The sequence below is a fragment of the Osmerus mordax genome, chromosome 4 (genome assembly GCF_038355195.1).
Source record: "Osmerus mordax isolate fOsmMor3 chromosome 4, fOsmMor3.pri, whole genome shotgun sequence".
Lineage (NCBI taxonomy): Eukaryota > Metazoa > Chordata > Actinopteri > Osmeriformes > Osmeridae > Osmerus > Osmerus mordax.
The window spans coordinates 12,701,404-12,722,245 of NC_090053.1; the positions used below are offsets into that span (position 1 = coordinate 12,701,404).

Here is a 20,842-nt window from a genome sequence, read left to right on the forward strand (position 1 = left end):
GTTGAAAGGATAAATGAAAATATAGTGAGTTGGATGATCCTCAGTCGGTTTCCTTGTCTGGTGTTGGGCTACAGCCAACTAAAGAGCACAATAGGCCATATCTTATATTGTAATAATAACATATAACCTATTTAGGCTAGGTTACCTGCAGTTGGCCACAACTAAAAAACTGCAAGACAATAATGACATGGTGGATGCGAGTCCGGCCATTTATTGTTTGTTTAAGCCTGTTAGCGACTGGAAACTACTGGCACAAAACACATTTCGATACAACAATCCCTTGATGTAGCCAAAAGAGCTCACCCATCTAAGCGGGAAGGTGTGCCCAGGTGTTACTGCGCTGGGCGGAAACATAGTATGCATAGCACAAATAACACCTGGTTGTATGCACGCCTAGATATCTATCAAACAGTTACACGTAGGGCTCATGTGGTGTAGGTGTCACGTGTAGTGTACACTACATGCATGCGCTGTGCACGCGTCTTCTAAATATGTTTGCACATCGCCATCGCGACAACTACGTGACATGTGTAACACCTGTGTGTCCGTTGTAAGTGTATGTAAATTGCGCGCGTGCGTTCAGAGGTTTGATGTCATTGCGCAGGCATATGCAGGGGCTAGGGAGTCCTTTTGCATATAAACCAAGGCACGGAATACATTTAGTCATTTAGCAGACGCATTTAGCAGACGCTCTTATCCAGAATACCCCCCTTAGTGTGTGTGTGTATGTGTGTGCGTTAAGAGTGGGGGATGAGCTCATGCAAGCTGCACATCATTAATAAACATTGGAGCCAATCACTGGGGTGCAGTCGCTACAGAATGCCAGAGATGATATCATATTTCACACTCACAGTTTTAACTTACTAACTCATTTTCCGGGGGGGGACACACAACTAGTGATCAAAGGGAACTGCTTAGTAGAGTGTGTCCTCAAAGAAAGGGACACATTAATGTGTGTGTGTATATGTGCATCTGGTGACGCACTTGAGGGCAGCACTACATGGATGTCAGGGGGTGAGAGTGGGGCCTGGGGTATGTTCCGGCCACAGAAAGCCCCCTCTCTTTAGCTCTGGCAGCTCTGAGCCCCTCACGAATGTGAGTCACTGGAATCCGAGCGACCGTCATGAGGGGACACTGTGTCTGTGATTTGCTTGTGTGACATTCATGTCCGTGCGAGCGTGAGAGAGGAGGACAGGGAGCAATAGAGGGGGATGGGCAGATGGAGGGCTGGAAGGGAAGGAGGAGAGCGAACAGGAGGAGGGAGCACACGTTTTTTGCAAGAGGAGATATGGGTTAGAGGACGGAACCGCATGCCTCTACACATGGTAGAGGCATGCAGTGTGTGCGTTGTGTGCCAGGGCATGAGAAGGATATGGAAGTGTAGGACAGACAAGGAAGAGCAGGCAGCGGAGGGAGGGAAGAGAGTTAACCTAGGGTGTATCTATGGGTGCATAAACAGCTCCAGTAGAAAGAGTGTTAACTGAAGATGCATTTATGCTAGTATTAAGTATATGTTTCATTGTGAGCGTGCACGTTCTCTCGCAGTGTTTTTGTGAGTGTGTAAGTATGTGAGAATGTCTCACTCTCTTTCTGTGAAGGTGTTTCTCTCTCTCTTTGAGTTTGTGACCTGTGTATGTATGAATATGTGTGTGTCTGTGCCTTTGTGTTTGTGTGTCTCTGTGTGTGTATGGGAGTACAGTATGTGTGAAGTGTTTGCTTGCTCCTGTGAGCCTAGGTGTCAGTAGGGAGCTTGCCCCCACCTCCAGCCTGGAGAAGCTAATGTGGATGCACTGGGGCATGCAGTGAGCAAAGCCTGCCTGGTGTATAGCAGGCTCAGCTGACCCCCCCAGGGAGACCCCGTGTCAGCAGCCCTCCACACACACACACACTCAGGCACGCACACACACACGCTGTACAAAACACACAAACCAGGCACAACCAGCATGGCCACAGACACACATACCAAGCGAAAACAATGAAATAGCACAGGGCACCCGCACAGTCAGACAGATTGTCTCCCTACTTGTCTATCTGTCTTTCTGTTTGTCTGTCTCTCTGTCTGTCCGTCCATCTGCCAGCCAGTTTTGGCATTCAGTGACTGGCTAAAAATCAACCCTATACTGTGAGTAATGGCACTTCCAATTTTAGCACAATAGGTATTAGACCCCACCAGGAACTACTAAACATTCAACACACTTGACTAATACAAAAGAAAGGACTCTCACAGACCAAATACACCATTAAATGTGATACAAGGTACAGTCGTTCTAAAGGACATACTCTTCAGAAGAGAGACAGGTACAAGCACTGAAACACTGTAATCATCACAGCTGTAATTTACAGCTTTCTGAGACCTACAGTAACACAAAATGTACAAAACAAATCTCTATACTTTGCATGTGTGTGTGTGTTTCTGGCTGACCTGAACATAGAGCAGGTTGAGCTGGACAGGGTCACGTGAATCCACGTTCTGGTCGGAGTAGAAGAACTTTCGTCTGAGGAGCAGTGTCTCACTCTCCTCCACGCCCTGCTCCCGAAAAGTCCTGCTGTGATCCAGCCAGTTCACTGTCACAGTAAAACACATACACACACGTTTCTACATATACAATTAAACACAGCACAATACACACTTTTACAGCTGGGGTGGCGGTGCTGATGATAAAACTGAAGACAGACGTTGCAACTGTATGACCGATGATTGTTTGAGTGGCAGATAGAATATGAAGGGAGCCATGGGAATAATTGAGCTATGAGGTACTGTATGTATTTAAGTGCTGAACAGCTATAAGGTGTTTCTTCTTTAAATTCATGCTCTAAGGGTAAGATAAGAATATTTGTTTAGTACAACTTCGATGAAGAACCACAAATCGGACATAAGCTCTGAAGCACGGGTTCTAATGGCATGACAGTGCATTACGGAAAGTATGTGTGTGTCCATGTGGGTGTGTCTGTGTGAGTGGTGTGTGTGTGTTTGTCACAGTAGGTGTCCTCATATGTTCCTGTCCTCCTCCGTGGACTTACAGTCGTCGTCTGTGTGGAGCTTGGCTTTGAGCTTCTCCATCTTCCTTTCGTCTCTCAGCAGGGTCCTGTCCTTCTTCAGGGTGCCCATCCCGTCCTCCTTCCTCTCCTCCACCTGCTCCTGGATCAGCGAGTACTCCTCATAGTTGGTGATCCCTAGGAAGGAGAAGCGAGCAGGGAACACTCGGATGGGTGGAGGACATCAAAAGGAAGGTTGAGCACTCTTTTTCTATCCCTCTCTGTGTTTTTCTATACTTTCTCTGCCCAGATACACCAGCACAGCCTAGCTGGCAGGCTGCCAGGAAACTACAGCGAAAGCTGAAGTGAGGAGGAGAGGAGAGGTCAAGCAGAAAGGGCCTTAACAAATCAATGCCAAATGAAGAGATCCGCCCCACACACATCCCTCTTCTCCTTCCCCAATGGAGCTTTGGTGCAGTGCTGAGCGTGATTGAAATGTCGGTAACAGGTCTAGGACAGGAGAAGACTAGCCCTGCTTTACCCGCTCTATACATAAAATTAAATATCCTGCTCAAGCAAATTATATGCTCTGAGTACACAATAAGCGATTGCATAACAGGGCCTCACAGTCTGTCGCTATATGAAGTGAAGTACACATGCCTGGTCCTGTAACGGTGGCTAAAAATAGCATTGTGTATGAATAATTCAAGGAGAGTGGATGGGTGGATTAGTTCCAGTTTTCTCAGTCCCTCACCTATTCTACTGCATATGGTGACCAATAGCTCCCCCACTGTTTTCGAGTCGTCCACCATAATGGTTTTGATGGCCCCATCGAGCATCTTGATCTTCTGGGGCCTCTGCTTCTTCTTGTACTCCAAAACATCCTATCATGAAGAAGAAGAGAGATGAGAGGTGACACCTTGAATTTGACATGGATATGGAGACTTGGAGAGGAATATGGCACAAATATATTATTGTAGGACAATGCTAGGACTGTAGATATCCCACTTTTGAACCGTTCAGTGGTGTTGAGAGGATAGAGAGGTCTGTAGAGGTCACAGGTCTGACTGGGCTCCAGCCTGGAGTCCGATTGGTCCTTACCCCATTCCGCAGCATGTAATAATCCAGTGTCCTCCCAGATTCTAGCCAGATCCCCTTCCTGGGATCATCATCAGACAGGAACAGGCCATAGTCGGAGGCTGAAATACAGACAAGAGAAAAGAGAGAGAGAGAGGTTGAGAGAGTGAAGAGAGAGTGAAAGGATTGGTGACTGCTGATGTAGCTCACCTCTCATCTGAGCAAGCTCTCCCAGCTCTGAGTCTCTTCTTACCTTGTCCAGTTTGCGCCTCAGGGACCCTCTCTCGAATGATTCTGCAGGCGTCGTAAACGGGCGTGGAGGGCTCAAACTGCATGGTCTTCACCACATTACACTGGCGCACACAGATCTTCAGTGACAGTGCAACCATCTTGATTGGTGGTAAATTGGTGTCACCAACCTTCACACCTACACAACACAACACAACCATATACATTATGAACTAAACTGTGCCAACAATGCTTTGAGGTTGAACACATACACATTAATTTCAATTGGTGTTGAGAGCAATGCATGTGCATTTGCTAGGATAGTCAGGACATAATGATCACTCATTGAATCAGTCCTCACATTCAACATTCCATCCTGGTGCAAGTTCTTTTTTTTGTCATTTAGCAGACACTCTTATCCAGAGCGACTTACAGTAAGTACAGGGGACATTCCCCCGAGGCAGGGTGAAGTGCCTTGCCCAAAAGACACAACGTCATTTTGCACAGCTGGGAACCGAACTGGCAACATTCTGATTAATAACCTGATTCCCTAACCGCTCAGCCATCTGACCCCTGAAGTTGTTCATAGACAAAAGCAAGAAACTTGGGAAGAATTATCAAGCATACAACCTGAATCACTTGCAACACTCAAGCCCAACTCTCAGAGCTTTACAGTCACGCAGTAAAATGGAAGGATCCATCGCTAAGGACCCTTCAGACCCCCTTCAGCGACCCTTTCAGCTATTCCCATCAGGCAGCTGTTTCAGTGCACCTCTGGTCAGAAAAAGAACGTACAAAAACTCTTTCAACCTTAGAACTGTGGGCACAACAATGAATGGGGTAAACATACGTTTCCAGGGCCATTATAAAGACACCCCCTTCCCTGTAAAGGTAATTTATTGCTCAACGTGTCTCACACCACCAAATCCAACACTATTTTGGGGGTCTATGAGTGTTTTCTCGCAACCTGGAGATCACCCCATCTATCCAGTCCCCTTGTGAGCCCTCTCAAACACAGAGAAGGGGAAAATGTTCTCTAATCATGTCGTTGTGAACGAGCTTCCCTTTGAAAGCAGTATATCAGAGCTGTGCTGCTCCCCTTCTCTTGCAGCCCCCTAGGAGCCTCGCCTCCCCTGACACAGCCCCAGAACAAAGAGGCCGATGTAATGGCCCTGTGGGGGCCCTCCTCCACAACCACGGCACAGGGCTCCTATCGTGCCATTGTGCACCAGATGTATAACATGCTCATTGGCTACTATCAGCAAGACAGGCCACACGAGGTCCAGCTGACTGGCCGCACACATGCGTCCACGCAAAAGTACACAAACAAACACATACACCCACCCAACTGTTTGTCTGTGGGCAAAATCACACAGACAAGGACTGAGTGTGAAGGATGAGCTGTGTCTAGGAGCTTTCTGAGTAAAGTTGGGCCCAAGAGTGTGGATAACCATAGCCTCTGTTTGCTGCCTTCTACCTCTGAGCAATTCAGCAAATCGCTTGAGTGTCACAAGAGAATCGCCACCGACTCTTCAAAGAGCACACAGTGGAGGATCCGCAAGATGAAACCCAGAAGGATAATCATAACTTTCCAGCTTGCAGCAGCGTGAGAACAACCCATTTATCACTGGGCTCCTCTGGCATATTCTCAAATACAACTTGTTCCACATTAACTCTGTTTTCAAGTAGAAAAGGATCTATCTGTGGGCTGAAAGGAGCTAGGCATGTCGCAGGAAACACATTGACACACCAAGGCCATTTAGTGACATGAGCAGGGTTTATTTACCTGTATCTGAAGCTGTACCTGATTGCAAACCCCTTAATAATGTATTCCCTGCATCCCTGCCTAACTACACCATTACCAGGCCTGTGTTCCATCCATCCAGATGCAAAAGCAGCGCTAACGGCATTGGATTATATATTGTGCACTACTCTAAACATTGTAGATCTGAAAATTGGGCAGAGGACGTCTATGAGCAACCAGTTTAAGCACAAACAAATTGAATTGAGGCAGTGGCAGGAGCCATACAGATTCATCTCTGATGATTGTCTGTAATGAAAAAGCAGAGCATACAGCCCTGGGTGTGTGTGTGTGTGTGTGTGTGTGTGTGTGTGTGTGTGTGTGTGTGTGTGTGTGTGTGTGTGGGGGGGGGGGGGGGGGGGGCACTATTGGTAAGCCTGGGGGGGAGACTGGACCTGTCAGTGACTCTGGGAACAGAGTCTTGGGGAAGAACTTCTTCTGCTGGTGAGTGTGCATCAGACTACGTAGCATGTTCCCAAGACACAGTTATGTCAAGCTACAGAGAGAATGAATTACTCTCACCACCCTCATCCCACTGCTGGAAATGTGGGATTCTTTAGCCTTGTGGCTTTTTATACAAACAAAACCGGTATAACCACTTCCCACCGCCTGCAATATTTTCTCATGCTGGATCGATGTGAAGATACTGGCGGTGAAGAGATGAACAGGACAGATCAGAGCAGAGCTAGGCTGACCAGAGAAGAGTACAGCAGAGCAGAACAAGGCTGAACTGAGCTGAGTTGAGGAGAGCATAGCAGAGTACAGCAGAGCAGAACTAGGCAGGGCAAGGCTGAACAGAGAACAATAAAGTACAGCAGAGCAGAGCTAGGTTGAGCAGAACAGATATGAGCTAGTATGTGCAGAACAGGTCGAGAATACATAGCTGCTGGAGGAGGTCCTGATCTGAATGGGAACCTGTGGACTCGTCATCCAGTTGGGCTAAATAAACAACACCTTACAGCTGCTTGAAGGACTGGTGGTGCAACAACACAGTCAGGATGACTACTGTGGGTCCTCAAATCCTTATTTGAATGCATCCATTATCCACTGACATCCAACTACATGCACAAATCACATGTAGTTCACATATTGTATTTTAGACATCGCTCAAAAGAAAAAACACACAAAAGAAAAAACGTGAAAATACACAGCCTAGTCTCATCACAAGTCCAGTAAATATTCACCCTGTGACCATATGAGGAACTTACAGAAGCCTGCTGACCTCTATAAGTAAACACTGTTTAATATCAGCTGTGACTTATCTGAGATGTGCCGGTGATACACCACAGTAGGACAAACCTGCCGTTACTCATTCTAGTTGCAATGCCAATAACTCCTCCTGCTCGCCGCCCTCGCTCCCCCAAAAGCATCTAGTGAATTTCAAGGTGAAAGGTTTAAATCAAACGCGCAGAGGAAGCCAGCACTCTTAAGCCACCCGAGACATCTCAAATAGCCCCTCTTAAACATCCTCTAACCATCCTCCCCAGCAGAGGAAGGAAAACACTGGTCTGCGCATGAAATTCATATATCTCTAATTCAAACAGTGGGCCCTGTGTGCAGGAACAGAATCTGTAAATAGACACAGAGAGCTCCACCAGGATCAGAGGTGTATTAGCATAGCACCTCTACGTCCACTGAAGTCAATGTCGAGCTGGAAAATGAGATTGTATCAAGCTATTACAAGACAAAGAACTAGTTGTCTTGTCACACGTTCACCAAATTGCTATTTCAAAATAAAGTGTTCTATAACAGTCTGTATACTTTCTGTATTCTGATGTTTGAGCATCTGTCTATTAATGCCAGGAATCTGTGTGTGTGTGTGGGTATACAAATTTGAATGGGTTTAGTTTCCCACTATCAGCTCAAGAACCGGGCAGTCTGCAAAGTTCATATTCTGTATGTGTCCTCTTTGTAACTCAACGGAATGCAGTGCCGCGATTAACGTTTTTTGGATACGCATTTCAATATCAAATAATAAATAAAAAAAATTGCAGCCAGTTCACTCTGATGGTCCTCTGGTCTGCAGCGAGTTTCCTAAAAATATCTTGAGAACCGGGCCCTCTGCAAAGTTTATATTTTTGCATGTGTCCTTTTTATAATCCAACGGAGTGCAGTAGGCTATCGCAATTTAATTAATGCAATTAACAAAGGCATTCGTAATGAAATGAAACTAAGTCAAGTAAGTAAAATAGGGAAAGTCTGTTTCGTTATTTAGAAGCCAATTCGCTTTTACAACCGATAATCCGCTGCTTTCAAAGGGGTTTCCTGGCTAGCGAACAGAAAGACAATATAAAGTGGATATACTTTCAGTATAGATCAGTGAATTGTTACATAAATTAATGTGTAAACTGATGTCAACACTGCCAGCACATTGCAAATGTAGAAGCGCTGTATGGTGAATTAGGCCTACAATTATGACAACTGGCTCAACCATTGTGCATGTAATGACTGAACTAAAATGTTAGATGTTTGTGGTGGTAACAATTTAACTGAGAACCAATATAGTAAATTTTTCTCAACACAACATAAGCAATTTATAATGTAGGAAACAGCATAGAAATGAAGGCTATATAATAATTTGCATGAATGTAGGCTATCACAGCATTGGCAATTTGACTACAATAGATGATGTGGAGGTTGAACAAGTACTTCAAGAGAATTTCAGTTGTGATCTGAGAAATATAGGTACCAAAACCACTGAGAAGAACTGTCATCACCATCTGCATCACGGGCACGGGCACTATCTATCTATAATTCCAGACATCTGTGTGTGCCACCAATTTTGTCACGGGCACTATTTACTATCTTTACTGTCAAGGGCACTATTTACTTTCACTGACATCTTAATCTCCGACTGCATCACTATGCACTAGTTGTTATAATGCTAATCAAATAGTTATATTGTATGTAGCGTATACAGTGTTATATAAAAAGTAGTGAGGTGAATATTAAGCCATAATCTGCAAGGTTGAGAACTGGAAATACTGTGTATGCTAAGGACGTGCTGATCTCCATCTTTCCTTGTGTCATTTTCACCTCATCTCTTCATTCTGCACTGACACATAATTCACTATCACACTTTTATTCCCATTTGATTAAAAGGAGGGTCAATAGGCTGCAGGCAAAAGCCATGTATCTTGAGGTTTCCAATTGCTTAACAGAATGGGGGAAGCCACATGCCTGGAACACACACACATAGATTGCTATGTGGTAAGCTACACAAAAACATTACAGCACATACCAAGCAATATTAAACAATAAGGCACTGTTGTTGATCATAGTGTGAAAACAACCATGTGATGGGACCACATGGGACTTCAAACTTGCAGGCTTATTCTCTGTCCATTACTCTGTACACACAGTTGCTGTAGCTACTGAACAGATATGCCAATAGTCAGCAGATAGGATATAAAAACACTTAACTAGGAAGACTTGTCAAGGTTGTGTGTGATATTTTCACTCGTTTTTAAGACCGGCAGCCCCTGTGCTGCTTCTGAATTTAATGACCTTCAAGTTATCAGTTGGAGTGTATCTCTTCTTAATTGGAATTCAGTAAATCAGAGCTTTTAAGAACAGCTTGCTAGAAGGAGAGATTTAATCAGCCCTCGTAAATACATCTTTAGTTAAGAGGCAGACTTGATTTATTCTGAGAACATGTAACAAATTATTACCCTATCTACTTAACAACCTAAGGTTCTGACTCGCAAACGTGGCAAGATATTCATCACCTGTCAGATCATCCTCACTACGCATATCATACATCCATAACAACACAGGGGAGGCACTTCAAAATGTGCAATGTTTATGAACTGCCATTAAAAAAAATAGTAGATGAATTTCCAGTGAGCAGAATTGGCACGGTATGTTATCTGTTCATGCTGCCCATGTGATCACACATACAGCACTGTTCACACTGTACAAACACATCTATGAAACGTGTATATAAATCAAGTGTCACCATGTACTGTAGGAGCATTAACATTTTCTTTTACTTTTTTATTTTCCACAAGACAGGCTTTAACCAACACCCAAGCTATGCAGCGCCTATTCTTTTCAATCCAAGATTTCCTTGATCAACTGATTTTCTTTCTTAGAACACTGTTAGCAAGCCTTGAACTAAAATTAACACAACCTTCATAATTTGCCATCAATCAGATCCCTTTACTCTTATTTCCTTACTTTTGTGTTTGAATGACCCACTCCTAAAACCCAACCTTGAGGAGGTTCTGGGTTTGGCATGTTCATTACAGATCACCATGGGAGTCTCACAAGGCTCTGTTCAAAAATATCAACATCATAGCCCTTGTCATCAAAACTGGGTTAAAGGACCCTTTTTTAAGAGTTGTTGGAATCCAATTTTGCCCCTTCCTGGGTTAAGATAAATAACAATCTGTTTGAATTACCTGCCTGGTTACAGTCGATTAAAAACATTTGTTAAGAAGGTTGGTTTAAAAGAAACGGGCAATATGTTGGGAATATTTTTTGCTTTGAGCAGGTGTGATTACATACTTGTATCTGGTGGATGCCTCACTGGGTTTTTTCCTTTAATGTAATTTGAAGGTTTAGAAATCATGCATCATGCCCTTGTCACAGGGAAGAAGAAAAAGAAGCTCCGCTTTATCTAAAAATATCCAGTAAAGTAGAGCGTCCTCGAGCACTGCTTTACAAGGATCCACAGAGATGCCTGGAATAAATAGACTCCTCCAGTATCTCACACAGCATTTAAGGCAAATTCACTCACCCATTGAGTAGTGGAAAAATTGTGATTCTACTACTGGTACATGCATTTACTCCTAACGTTTATTCCTCACTTGTGACGTTAACATAGCTGAGGGATTTGTAAAACACAGTAAATCCTCTATCATTATTATGTACTGCAAAGTGGTTCAAACAACATCACGCTTCACTTACATTACATTCATTGGAGCTAATTATTATATTTGTCCAACTAATTATAAAGTGTTTAAGGGATAGATGCAGTTTAGAGGGAGTACAGCTGTGTACAGAAGGCCTCTTATACAAATCCTCTCAACCTTCATTGGAGAGATGAGGAATCATTGGAACACAGAGAGGCAGAGGAGTTCCAAGAGGAGGGGGAATGAGAGCACAGCTCCACCCAGCAGCTGCAGCCAGTCAGAGGCTGGCCACCCACGCAGGATAGGGTCGCTACGGCTTGTACTGGAAGTCCATTCCTGTCCGACTCCGCCTCTCAGGCACACTAGAAGACTATGTATATGTTCTCAAAGACAAAAAACACCTTACCTGAACACAATTTGTTAGCTGGACTAACCACACAATGGCCGAGCCACTGCTTCACCAGTCATGTTGTTCGTATGATCCTGGATTAAGGATTAATATGACTGTCTTGTAATGTGTTTCTGGGATCCCCGGCATCTGGTGTTGCTGTCAGATGAGTGTGTGGCTAAGTAAATATGGAGCTGTTTGGGGCTCCGTGAACATGGCTGGAGTCAAGAGTTCAGCGTTCTCTTTCAGCTCAGCCCACACTGCAGGATGAGGTCATGCTCCTCACAAATATTGCCAAAAACGACTTGCTGAAAGACGGCAACTATATAAAATCTAACAATTCTTAACCTCTGGACATGGTGACCGCAAATTTGATCTGGATGGTGTTACTCTGAGAGGTGTGTTGGGCAGTAATCCAGTAGATATCTGCAGCAGACCATCTCCACATGCTCCGCAGGGTCACTGTCTGCAAAAGAGTCTGTTGGAGACTCTGCCCTGTCACCCAGAACCCAGTTAGATATCTTGAGAGCCGGTTTCTTGATAAAAAACTATATATTTTTATACTTTCTGTAAAAACACTTTATTGTATGGTAGCCCCTGTGTGGCTTTGTTATTAATCTACAAGATGCCCACATCTCCACCACTCTAGCCAAATAATAATAATAGGGAGTCAGGTGGCTTAGCGGTTAGGGAATCGGACCAGTAATCTGAAGGTTGCAGGTTCGATTCCCAGCAAGGCACTTCACCCTACTTGCCTTGGGGAGAACGTCCCTGTACTTACTCTAAGTCGCTCTGGATAACAGCGTCTGCTAAATGACTAAATGTAAATGTAAATAAGATTGGAGACAACAAGAGCCTTCTGAGAAATCAAATCAAGGACATTGTTGTTCCAGGCATGATTTGGCAATTTCTTTTAAAAACAAAAGCAGACTCAATTAAGGCGATCTTGTTCCTCTCTATCCTAGCACAGTCTGCCTGGTGTGTGCCATTGTGGCTCTATGCTGACACAGGATGTATTTGAAGTACTTTTCTATTATCAGATAGAAGAAAAAGGGAAAAGGGGCATGTAATGAGTTCAGAGATGCAAAGCAAAAGTAATTAGGGGAGATCATGCTATGATGGGGTTACAGAAACAAACATCTGGGTCAATGAACTCACTGACATAAAAAAACAAAGAAAACGCTGCAGAGAAAATATGCCTTCCCTCTGAGCAGATTCAAGTGGGCGTATTAAATTAGTGTAATGCTGATTTCCAAAGGGGAGAGTAGGGAAGTTCCCTCTCATTTTCTCTCTGTAACACACCTAAGTAGGACCAGTATGAAAACCATGCAAACATTGTTGGGCGGACAAGGCTCCCTCTGGCCTTGGGGAATGTCTAAACAAAACAAACACTGTACAACAGGAGCAATCTGACTGGACACAGGAACACGCAATGACTCATATACCTAGAAAGGGTATTTTAGAAGTGAACAATGGAGTCAAACTATATAAGCCTGAGGTGGTCTTGATACGTGGGCTTAACATAAAGATCAAGATAGTAAGATTGCTATGGAAGAGAAGTTTCTGGTTTGTCCTGGCTAAGAGCCTGTGTGGGGAGTATCTTTATTTACGCAGAGAGCATGCTCAGATCTCTGCCTCCCAGAAATAAATCCTGCCCTAAGAGTGTCATGTCTGCTAAATCAGGTGGCTGCAATCTCAGGCCCAGCCTGCCTCTCCAGCTCACAGCCACTCAGAGTAAAACCTCAGAGGCCAGCCAAGGCAGGGGAGATCCCTGAGTATCTGCTGTCTACTACCACTAGCATACTGATGACTATATCAAGAGCAGTGGAACAGAACATATTCACACTGGCTGAGATCCAAAGTCTGATAAAGCGGGAGGCTTTCGGAGAGTAGGCCCGTACCATCCCCAGCCATACGGGGAGAAAAAAATCAATCACACTAATGCTGCAGATATTCATTGCTGCTCACCCCCCTTCTCCCTGTTACACATGCATGTGATTGTAGGAGTCCATTTGAATGCAGTGCAGATGGCACTGCATTGTAAAACGTTGTATGATCCGTTAAAAAACCATCCCAGCTGACCGAAACCTTGTTATTGTTAGATGAGAGCGGTTCAGGGAGAGGGCATGTTGTTGGCCCATTGTTTCCATGTCACTGATTCTGCCCACAGTTGCCTTGACGGCTGTGTTACCTTTCCTTGGAAATATAAGGCTGGACAGCAGGAGCAGGCATGTCCACTCCATTTAGCCTTGCCTCTTGGCTACCACTGCCCACAAGGCCAGGTTCATAAACATACTCGCCAGTGTGCTTTTACAGTTTTAGCCACTGTACAGTCAGCCTCCAAATGTCAGGTGAACAAGGTCACAGAGCTCTCTCAACTATGAGAGCTTTTTCAGATGAGGACTTTACTGTGGATGACTTCAGACATTATAGGTTCACCCGCCAGTCTCCTGGGGAAGCATTGGGGAGGAAGGGTGGGAAGGAAAAATAGGATAGAGACAGACTGTGTCTGAAAAATGAATACACCTACCTTTGTGTAAACCTGCTATCTGAATTTGTTTTGCTTCAGTGAAGCTGCACAGTGTTGTAACTATACAGAAATGTTCACTACAAGAACCAGGATTGTCTGTTATTTTTGTACTCATGAAGATAAATCCTGATATTCAGGTAGTTTCTTTGTATCTAGCTGCATTACTGTTCATTGAGCTCAGACCTTACTACAGGTGATAACTGCTGTGGGCCAATTACCATCTCACAAAATTGACTGGGTTGAAAACCAAGCAGAACTTTCCATTGTTCACTGTGAAGCCAATGTAACTACAACAAACTGAACGAGACAGCCGTGCAGATAAAGCACTCGGGCAAGACTCCTTTCCACACACTCAATTAGGCAGGCAGCACAACACTGTATGTTCCCTCTTCAAATGATTAATGAATGGTCAACATCGACAGTGAACACTAAAATTTAAAGGCAAACCGCTGTAGGCCAAGTCAAACGAAAACTCAGTATTCCAACAAACACTGTTTTTGTGAAACTCGTTTTCCTCTTAGCCAGTAGAGAATTATTTGCTGGAAAAAAGTGTAAACAACAGCTTTTGCCTCACTTCAGAAAGTTGTCCTAAACGATACAATGTGTTGAATGCCTGAAAGACAAACTCAGAGATCTTTCTTAACATTCGCTGCAAAAAGACACAGATGATTTACACTGTTCTGGTTGACAGGATTGTGTCCTGCTATATTTCAATCCCCTCGTGAAGATGGAAGAATATAAACAGACATGCATCTGCAGTCCCACCCTTTGAGCACAGCCACGACTAAAGCCTTGTTTGAAATGAAAACACATTTGAGAAGATTGGTTCTTTGCTAAAAGCTGTTGGAATATAAAGAATTGTCTGTGTCTTATGGTGTCTGTGTGTTACTGGTGTAACACAACACCACCAGAAGGCTGTTAGAGATGAGAGAAGACAAAGGAATGAAATAGTGGTGGGCCGTTATCGGCGTTGACGCGCGTTAACGCGCTGCGACTCTTATCGTCGATTAAAAAAAATATCACCATTAATTTATTCTCAAAGTTGGGTTGGGAGCTGGATCTGTACTACGCAAGCTATGATGACTTTGACCTTGCTATTTTAGCGCGGATGTATACCTAGCCGAATTGCACTGTAGGGGGCGAGAACGAGTCTTCGAACCTGTGTGTATGCCTTGTGTATGAAATTATCACATCAAACGTGACGTGCTAACATGGATGCAGCTATGAAGCCGCCTGGTTTGCTTCAGGGAAAATGTATTTAAGAAGTTTCCCAATGGAAACCTCGACAAGACTAAGGTTGTTTGCACCTTGTGCTATGCGGAATTCGTTTACTGTACGAGTTCTTCCAGTCTCAAATACCACCTAAACGCAAAGCATCCCTTAGCTAATGCGGAAGATGCCGGGCCAAGCACTGATGTAGCGCAGGTGAAGAGTCGTCGTCAAACTACGATGTTGAGTGCAACCGACACAAGCCCGTCAGCACAGCTCTATCAGCCAAGCTAACTAATCTAATAAACAGTTAATAAACACAAGTACATCTTATTGAACATAATTTATTTTCATCTCCAATTATCATAGTAGAACAGCTTTCTCAAGCACTTTGTGATGCATTTTGGAAACAGGAGATGAGCTCCTGGTCTAATGCGCCACCTGGCTTGAGAAACCCGTTCTCAACTTTTAGTCATTATTTGGGTAGCACACATATTCTGAATGCCTTCGACGTTCGAGATTAATCTAGATTAAAAAAATTAATCTATGCCCACCACTTGAATGAAAGGATGTTGGCCTCTAAGAGGATAGTACAACTTCCTTCATTCATTAATCTCAAAGAGCATCTACAGCAGTGGTGCAACGCAATGTATTAATTTATCGAATGCTTTTATCCAAAGCAACGTAATCGTGGGATTTGAATTTGTGACCTCTTGATCGGCAGATGAAATGTTCTACCACAGATATACACTGTACCAATCCCCACATCACATCTGGACAGCTGAAAATAGCATCACTTGCTCCAGCTCTCATCATTTATCTACAATCTGCAGAAAGAACAGATGTGAAGGACCTTTTAAATGTCTACCAGAAGACCCACCTTACTTTATAGCAAAGGTCTCAATCTACAGTACTTGACTGCGCTTTCCCCTTCCCGCAGTACCAAACATACACAGGCTAGGTTGACCAAGTGTTTCTGATTAACGAAAACAAACACTTAAACTTCTAATCAAGTCAACACACCCTTCCCCACAATCGTTCCCATCCCATAGTCATTGAGCAACACACCCACTCAAGGTGATCTGAGGAAAGCCGTGGCTGGTGATTACTGTACAGTAGATGCCTCTCTAACTGAATGGCCAATAAGCTCTCTGGGAAGACTGATGAGGACAGTCAGGGAAAAGGATGTTCCTACAGGGCAGTCTTTATGGCTGGACTGACAGACCAACAGAGCTACAGTGTATGAGTTATTCAGGATGAACTACTATGGTACATAGAGAATGCCACCATGCTTAGATGAAGACACTCAGAGGCACAATATTTCATGCTTTACATCTGGGGGTTGCCATGGCAACCCCAGTTTAGGGCAAATTCCTTGGTCAGGTGGCTTCTGTCAGCTCCAGTAAATAGAAAGATCTGAGGGGCCTTTTGGTGCTCCGTGCTATTGACAGCACCCAGCCATTGTTATGGCCGACAAGGGGCTCTGAGTTCCATGACTGATTCTTGAAAAGAGAGTTGATTTCACCTGCTAATCGCTAAACACCAACGTCACAGATAACTACTGTTTCTGCTGTTTAACAAGTGAATGCACTGTTCCCTTTAACCTTTTAAGTGTTTGATTCTTCTGCATTGATTTCTTAACCCTTGTGTTATCTTCGGGTCATTCTGACCCATCAGTCATTGTGACCCACCGTCGTATTGCGGCAACTTTAACGCATACAAAAACAAAGTGAAGCATTTTCTTTTAACCGTTGGGCTGTCTCAGACCCCCCACATTGCGAAGGTTAAAAGAAAAATATTTTTATTTGTTTTTGTATTGGGTAAAATTGGGTAAACACAACGATGGTTCGTTATGAACCTTTGGGTCATGTGACCCGAAGGCAGCACAAGGGTTAAGAGAAAAAATCAAAGGCCTCACTTTACATTTAGCAGACACTCTTATCCAGAGCGACTTACAGTAAGTACAGGGACATTTCCCCGAGGCAAGTAGGGTGAAGTGCCTTGACACAACATCAGTTGGCATGACCGGTAATCGAACTGGCAACCTTCGGATTACTAGCCCGATTCCCTCACCGCTCAGCCACCTGACTCCCCACTTTACTGCTGAGGCAAAAAATGGCCAAGGATTCAGCAGATTTTACAACTGGAAAGAAACAATGGACCAGTAAGCAACAGGAAGGCAATATGCACAATTGACAAGTTAACACTATGAGATCACTGACTCAGCAGATTCAGATTTCCCCTACAGCTGAAACAACCATAAAACACTGAAATGGAAGCCCTCTATAAACACTCAAATTCAGTAATATATTAAAGGATAATTTCTGTAGATTACACTAGGATGGAACACAACATAGCCAACAGCATGGACTGCACTTTTGACTTTCTCTATTCTCCCATTTGACATTTAGTAATAACGTTAGGATAATAACTTCAATTTTTCGAAATCATCAATGCTATCTGTGCAGAAGGACATCATTACAGCGAGCAGCGTTTGGTATTTACCCAACATGTCAGTCAGCCAGGGGAAGTGGAAACTGTTAGAAAACAATTACATACTTGCGGCAGAATGTATCTGAGTCTGAGGGAGGGGTGTGTGTGGGGTGGGAGTGGGGGGCATTCCCACCCCACACACACCCCTCCCTCAGACTCAGGGGGGGTTGGGGGGGATGGCAGCACAATTACAAGTCGGTCTTTATGGAAGCATGGGTGCAGCTCAATAGCCCAGTGTGTGTGCCATGCAAACGGAGGCAGTTGGAGCTCATCATTAGGAGTGCGGCGTCGCGGGGACTGCATGGACTCGCTGTGGCTTGGGTAAAGCCTTGTGTTTGCCTTGTGCTCTCCTTTCTTCACTGAGGGGGTGGTAGTTGTGGGAGGTGCTGGAGGAAACATGCTGGAGGCCAAGTGCTCCCCAGTACCCCTCTCTTTAACCTGATTAGAGTAATGAGCTTAGAGTCCTCTAAATGCACAGCACCAAAGACACGGAGGATACAGACAAACAGGCCTCCCTCTTCACTCCATTACTCACTCAGTGACTCTAGACGGCAGATGAAAGCGCCTCATCAGACTCCCCCAGAACTGCAAGGCTCAACGTCCATGGATGAGAATCCACTAGCAGTAATACATGCAAGCTGTTCCTTTGAATAGTCCTGTACTGTAATGCTTGTATGGAAAAGTATTTATGGTTGGACAATTAACTTAATGTCCTCAGCATAAATAGTAGTAGATGTTGCATGTAGACTATACAATATTCCTTTTGAACCCAACCCCCAGAACTGTCTCAACTAATACATGCAGTGCTTTTGCCAGACAGAGAAAAAGACAATAACACTTTGTGTTGACACTCTGTGTCAACAACACTCAGAGGACACGAAGACGAGATATCAGTTGAGAGAAAATTACGCTAACAGAGGTGAGTATTTCCACAGATACAGTGCATCCGGAAAGTATTCACAGCGCTTCACTGTTATGTTACAGCCTTATTCAAAAATGGATTCCATGTTCCTAAATTCGACACAAAATACCCCATAATGACAAAAGGAAAAAGTATTTTTTAAGGATGAAAATAACAACATGTACATAAGTATTCACAGCCTTTGCTCAATACTTTGTTGAAGCACCTTTGGCAGTAATTACAGCCTCAAGTCCTTTTGAAAATGATGCTACAAGCTTGGCGCACCTACTTTTTGGGCAGTTTCTCCCATTTTTCTTTGCAGGACCTCTCTAGCTCTATTAGGTTGGATGGGGAGCATCAGTGCACAGCCATTTTCAGATCTCTTCAATCGGGTTCAAGTCTGGGCTCTGGCTGGGCCACTCAAGAACAGAGTTTTCCCGAAGCCATTCCTTTGTTATCTTGGCTGTGTGCTAAGGGTAGTTGTCCTGTTGGAAGATGAACCTTCGCCCCAGTCTGAGGTCCAGAGTGCTCTAGAGAATCCAAGGATGTCTCTGTACATTGCTGCATTCATCTTTCCCTCGATCATGACTAATCTCCCAGTTTCTGCTGCTGAAAAATATCCCCACAGCATGATGCTGCCACCACCATGCTTCAGAGTAGGGAAGGTATTGACCAGGTGGGGGTCAGATGGCTGAGCGGTTAGGGAATCGGGCTATTAATAAGAAGGTTGCCGGTTCAATTCTCGGCTGTGTCAAAGATGTTGTGTCCTTGGGCAAGGCACTTTACCCTACTTGCCTTGGGGGGAATGTCCCTGTACTTACTGTACAGGAACATTCATGTAAATGTAAGGTCAATGTAAGGTGATGAGCAGTGCCATGTTTCCTCCAGACATGACCCTTGGCATTCAGGCCAAAGAGTTAAATCTTTGTTTCATCAGACCAGTGAATTTTGTTTCTCATGGTCTTAGAGTCCTTCAGGTGCATTTTGGCAAACTCCAGACGGGCTGTCATGTGCCTTTTACTGAGGAGTGGCTTAAATCTGGAGTGGAGTGCTGCAGAGATGGTTGTCCTTCTGGAAGGTTCTCCTTTCTTCACAGAGCAAGAGCTGGAGCTCTGTCAGAATGACCATTGGGTTCTGGTCACCTCCCTGACCCAGAACCCCCAAGGCCCTTCTCCCCCAATCACTCAGTTTGGCCGGGCGGCCAACTAAGTCCTGGTGGCTCAAAACTTCTTCCATTTACGGATGATGGAGGCCACTATGCTCATTGGGACCTTCAATGCCGCAGATATCTTTCTGTACCCTTCCCCAGATCTGTGCCTCGATACAATCCAGTCTCAGAGGCCTACAGACAATTCCTTGGACTTCCATGGCTTTTTTTGTGCTCTGACATGCACTGTCAACTGTTGGACCTTATATAGACAGGTGTGTGCCTTTCCAAATCATGTCCATTCAACTGAACTTACCACAAGTGGACTCCAATCAAGTTGTACAAACATCTCAAGGATGATCAGTGGAAACAGGATGTACCTGTACTCAATGTTGAGTGTCATGGCAAAGGCTATAAATACTTATGTAAATGTGAATCTTACGTTTTAACTTTTTAATAGATTTGCCCCAAAAAGTAGAATGTAGAATTTTGAGGAAAAATTAATTGAATCCATTTTGGAATATGGCTGTAAGTTTCTACAAGCAAGCTAGTTGTGGTGGCTAGCCAAACATCACTGAGTGAGGGGATTGTTTGAAAGCGCCCGGGAAATGAGAATCATTTCTTTTGACATAAAGTTTAGGCTGTGGCACTGAAGCCAGCGATGCACAACACATGCTTGAGTTTAAATACAATCTTTAATGTGACACTACTTACTGTACATGCAAGATTTGCTTAAATGTACATGTATTATGCTGCTAGTACACCACGGCACGATACGATACTCAGCACATCTATGCACGTTGTATCCATGCGTCGTTGCGAACGTGTGCTGACGTTGTGACGTTGGCACTGAGTACCCTTTGTTGACACAAGGCACTTTTTGCCACAAAAACTTTTGTTCAGCCTAAACCGTAGCCTGGCTCTGCCCTACGGTGGCCCTGAAGTGCAAATCACACCCACTAATATGAGTGCATCCCCCAAATGAAAACACTCCCCCCAAATACGAATCAACTTCCCCCAAATAGGATGACGTGCTCACCTCCCCCCAATACAAAGGTACGCTCCCCCAAATGGGAAACGACACTACATTAACTCAAAAACACATTACATTAACTCAAAACGGAAATGGTTGGTACTGGTACTACACTTCGTCGCTGAATGGATGCAGTAACTAACAAGAAATAAGAAATTGATCGACAGAAGTACAAAATGCAATAGCCTGACAGAGTTACGTGC

The 20,842-nt window shown here is 44.2% G+C and overlaps 1 protein-coding gene across 1 annotated transcript in view; it reads right to left on the reverse strand.

Annotated features, from left to right (window-relative positions):
* The window catches only part of tln2b (talin 2b), an 82,795-nt gene that overhangs the window by 41,379 nt on the left and 20,574 nt on the right, over positions 1-20,842 (reverse strand). The window contains exons 2-6 of the mRNA XM_067234240.1: positions 4,307-4,480; positions 4,078-4,175; positions 3,731-3,860; positions 3,022-3,174; positions 2,423-2,565 (exon numbers count right to left, since the gene is read on the reverse strand). Of these exons, the coding sequence (XP_067090341.1) occupies positions 2,423-2,565; positions 3,022-3,174; positions 3,731-3,860; positions 4,078-4,175; positions 4,307-4,442 (660 nt within the window). The 5' untranslated portion in view covers positions 4,443-4,480. The remainder of the gene's footprint in view (positions 1-2,422; positions 2,566-3,021; positions 3,175-3,730; positions 3,861-4,077; positions 4,176-4,306; positions 4,481-20,842) is intronic.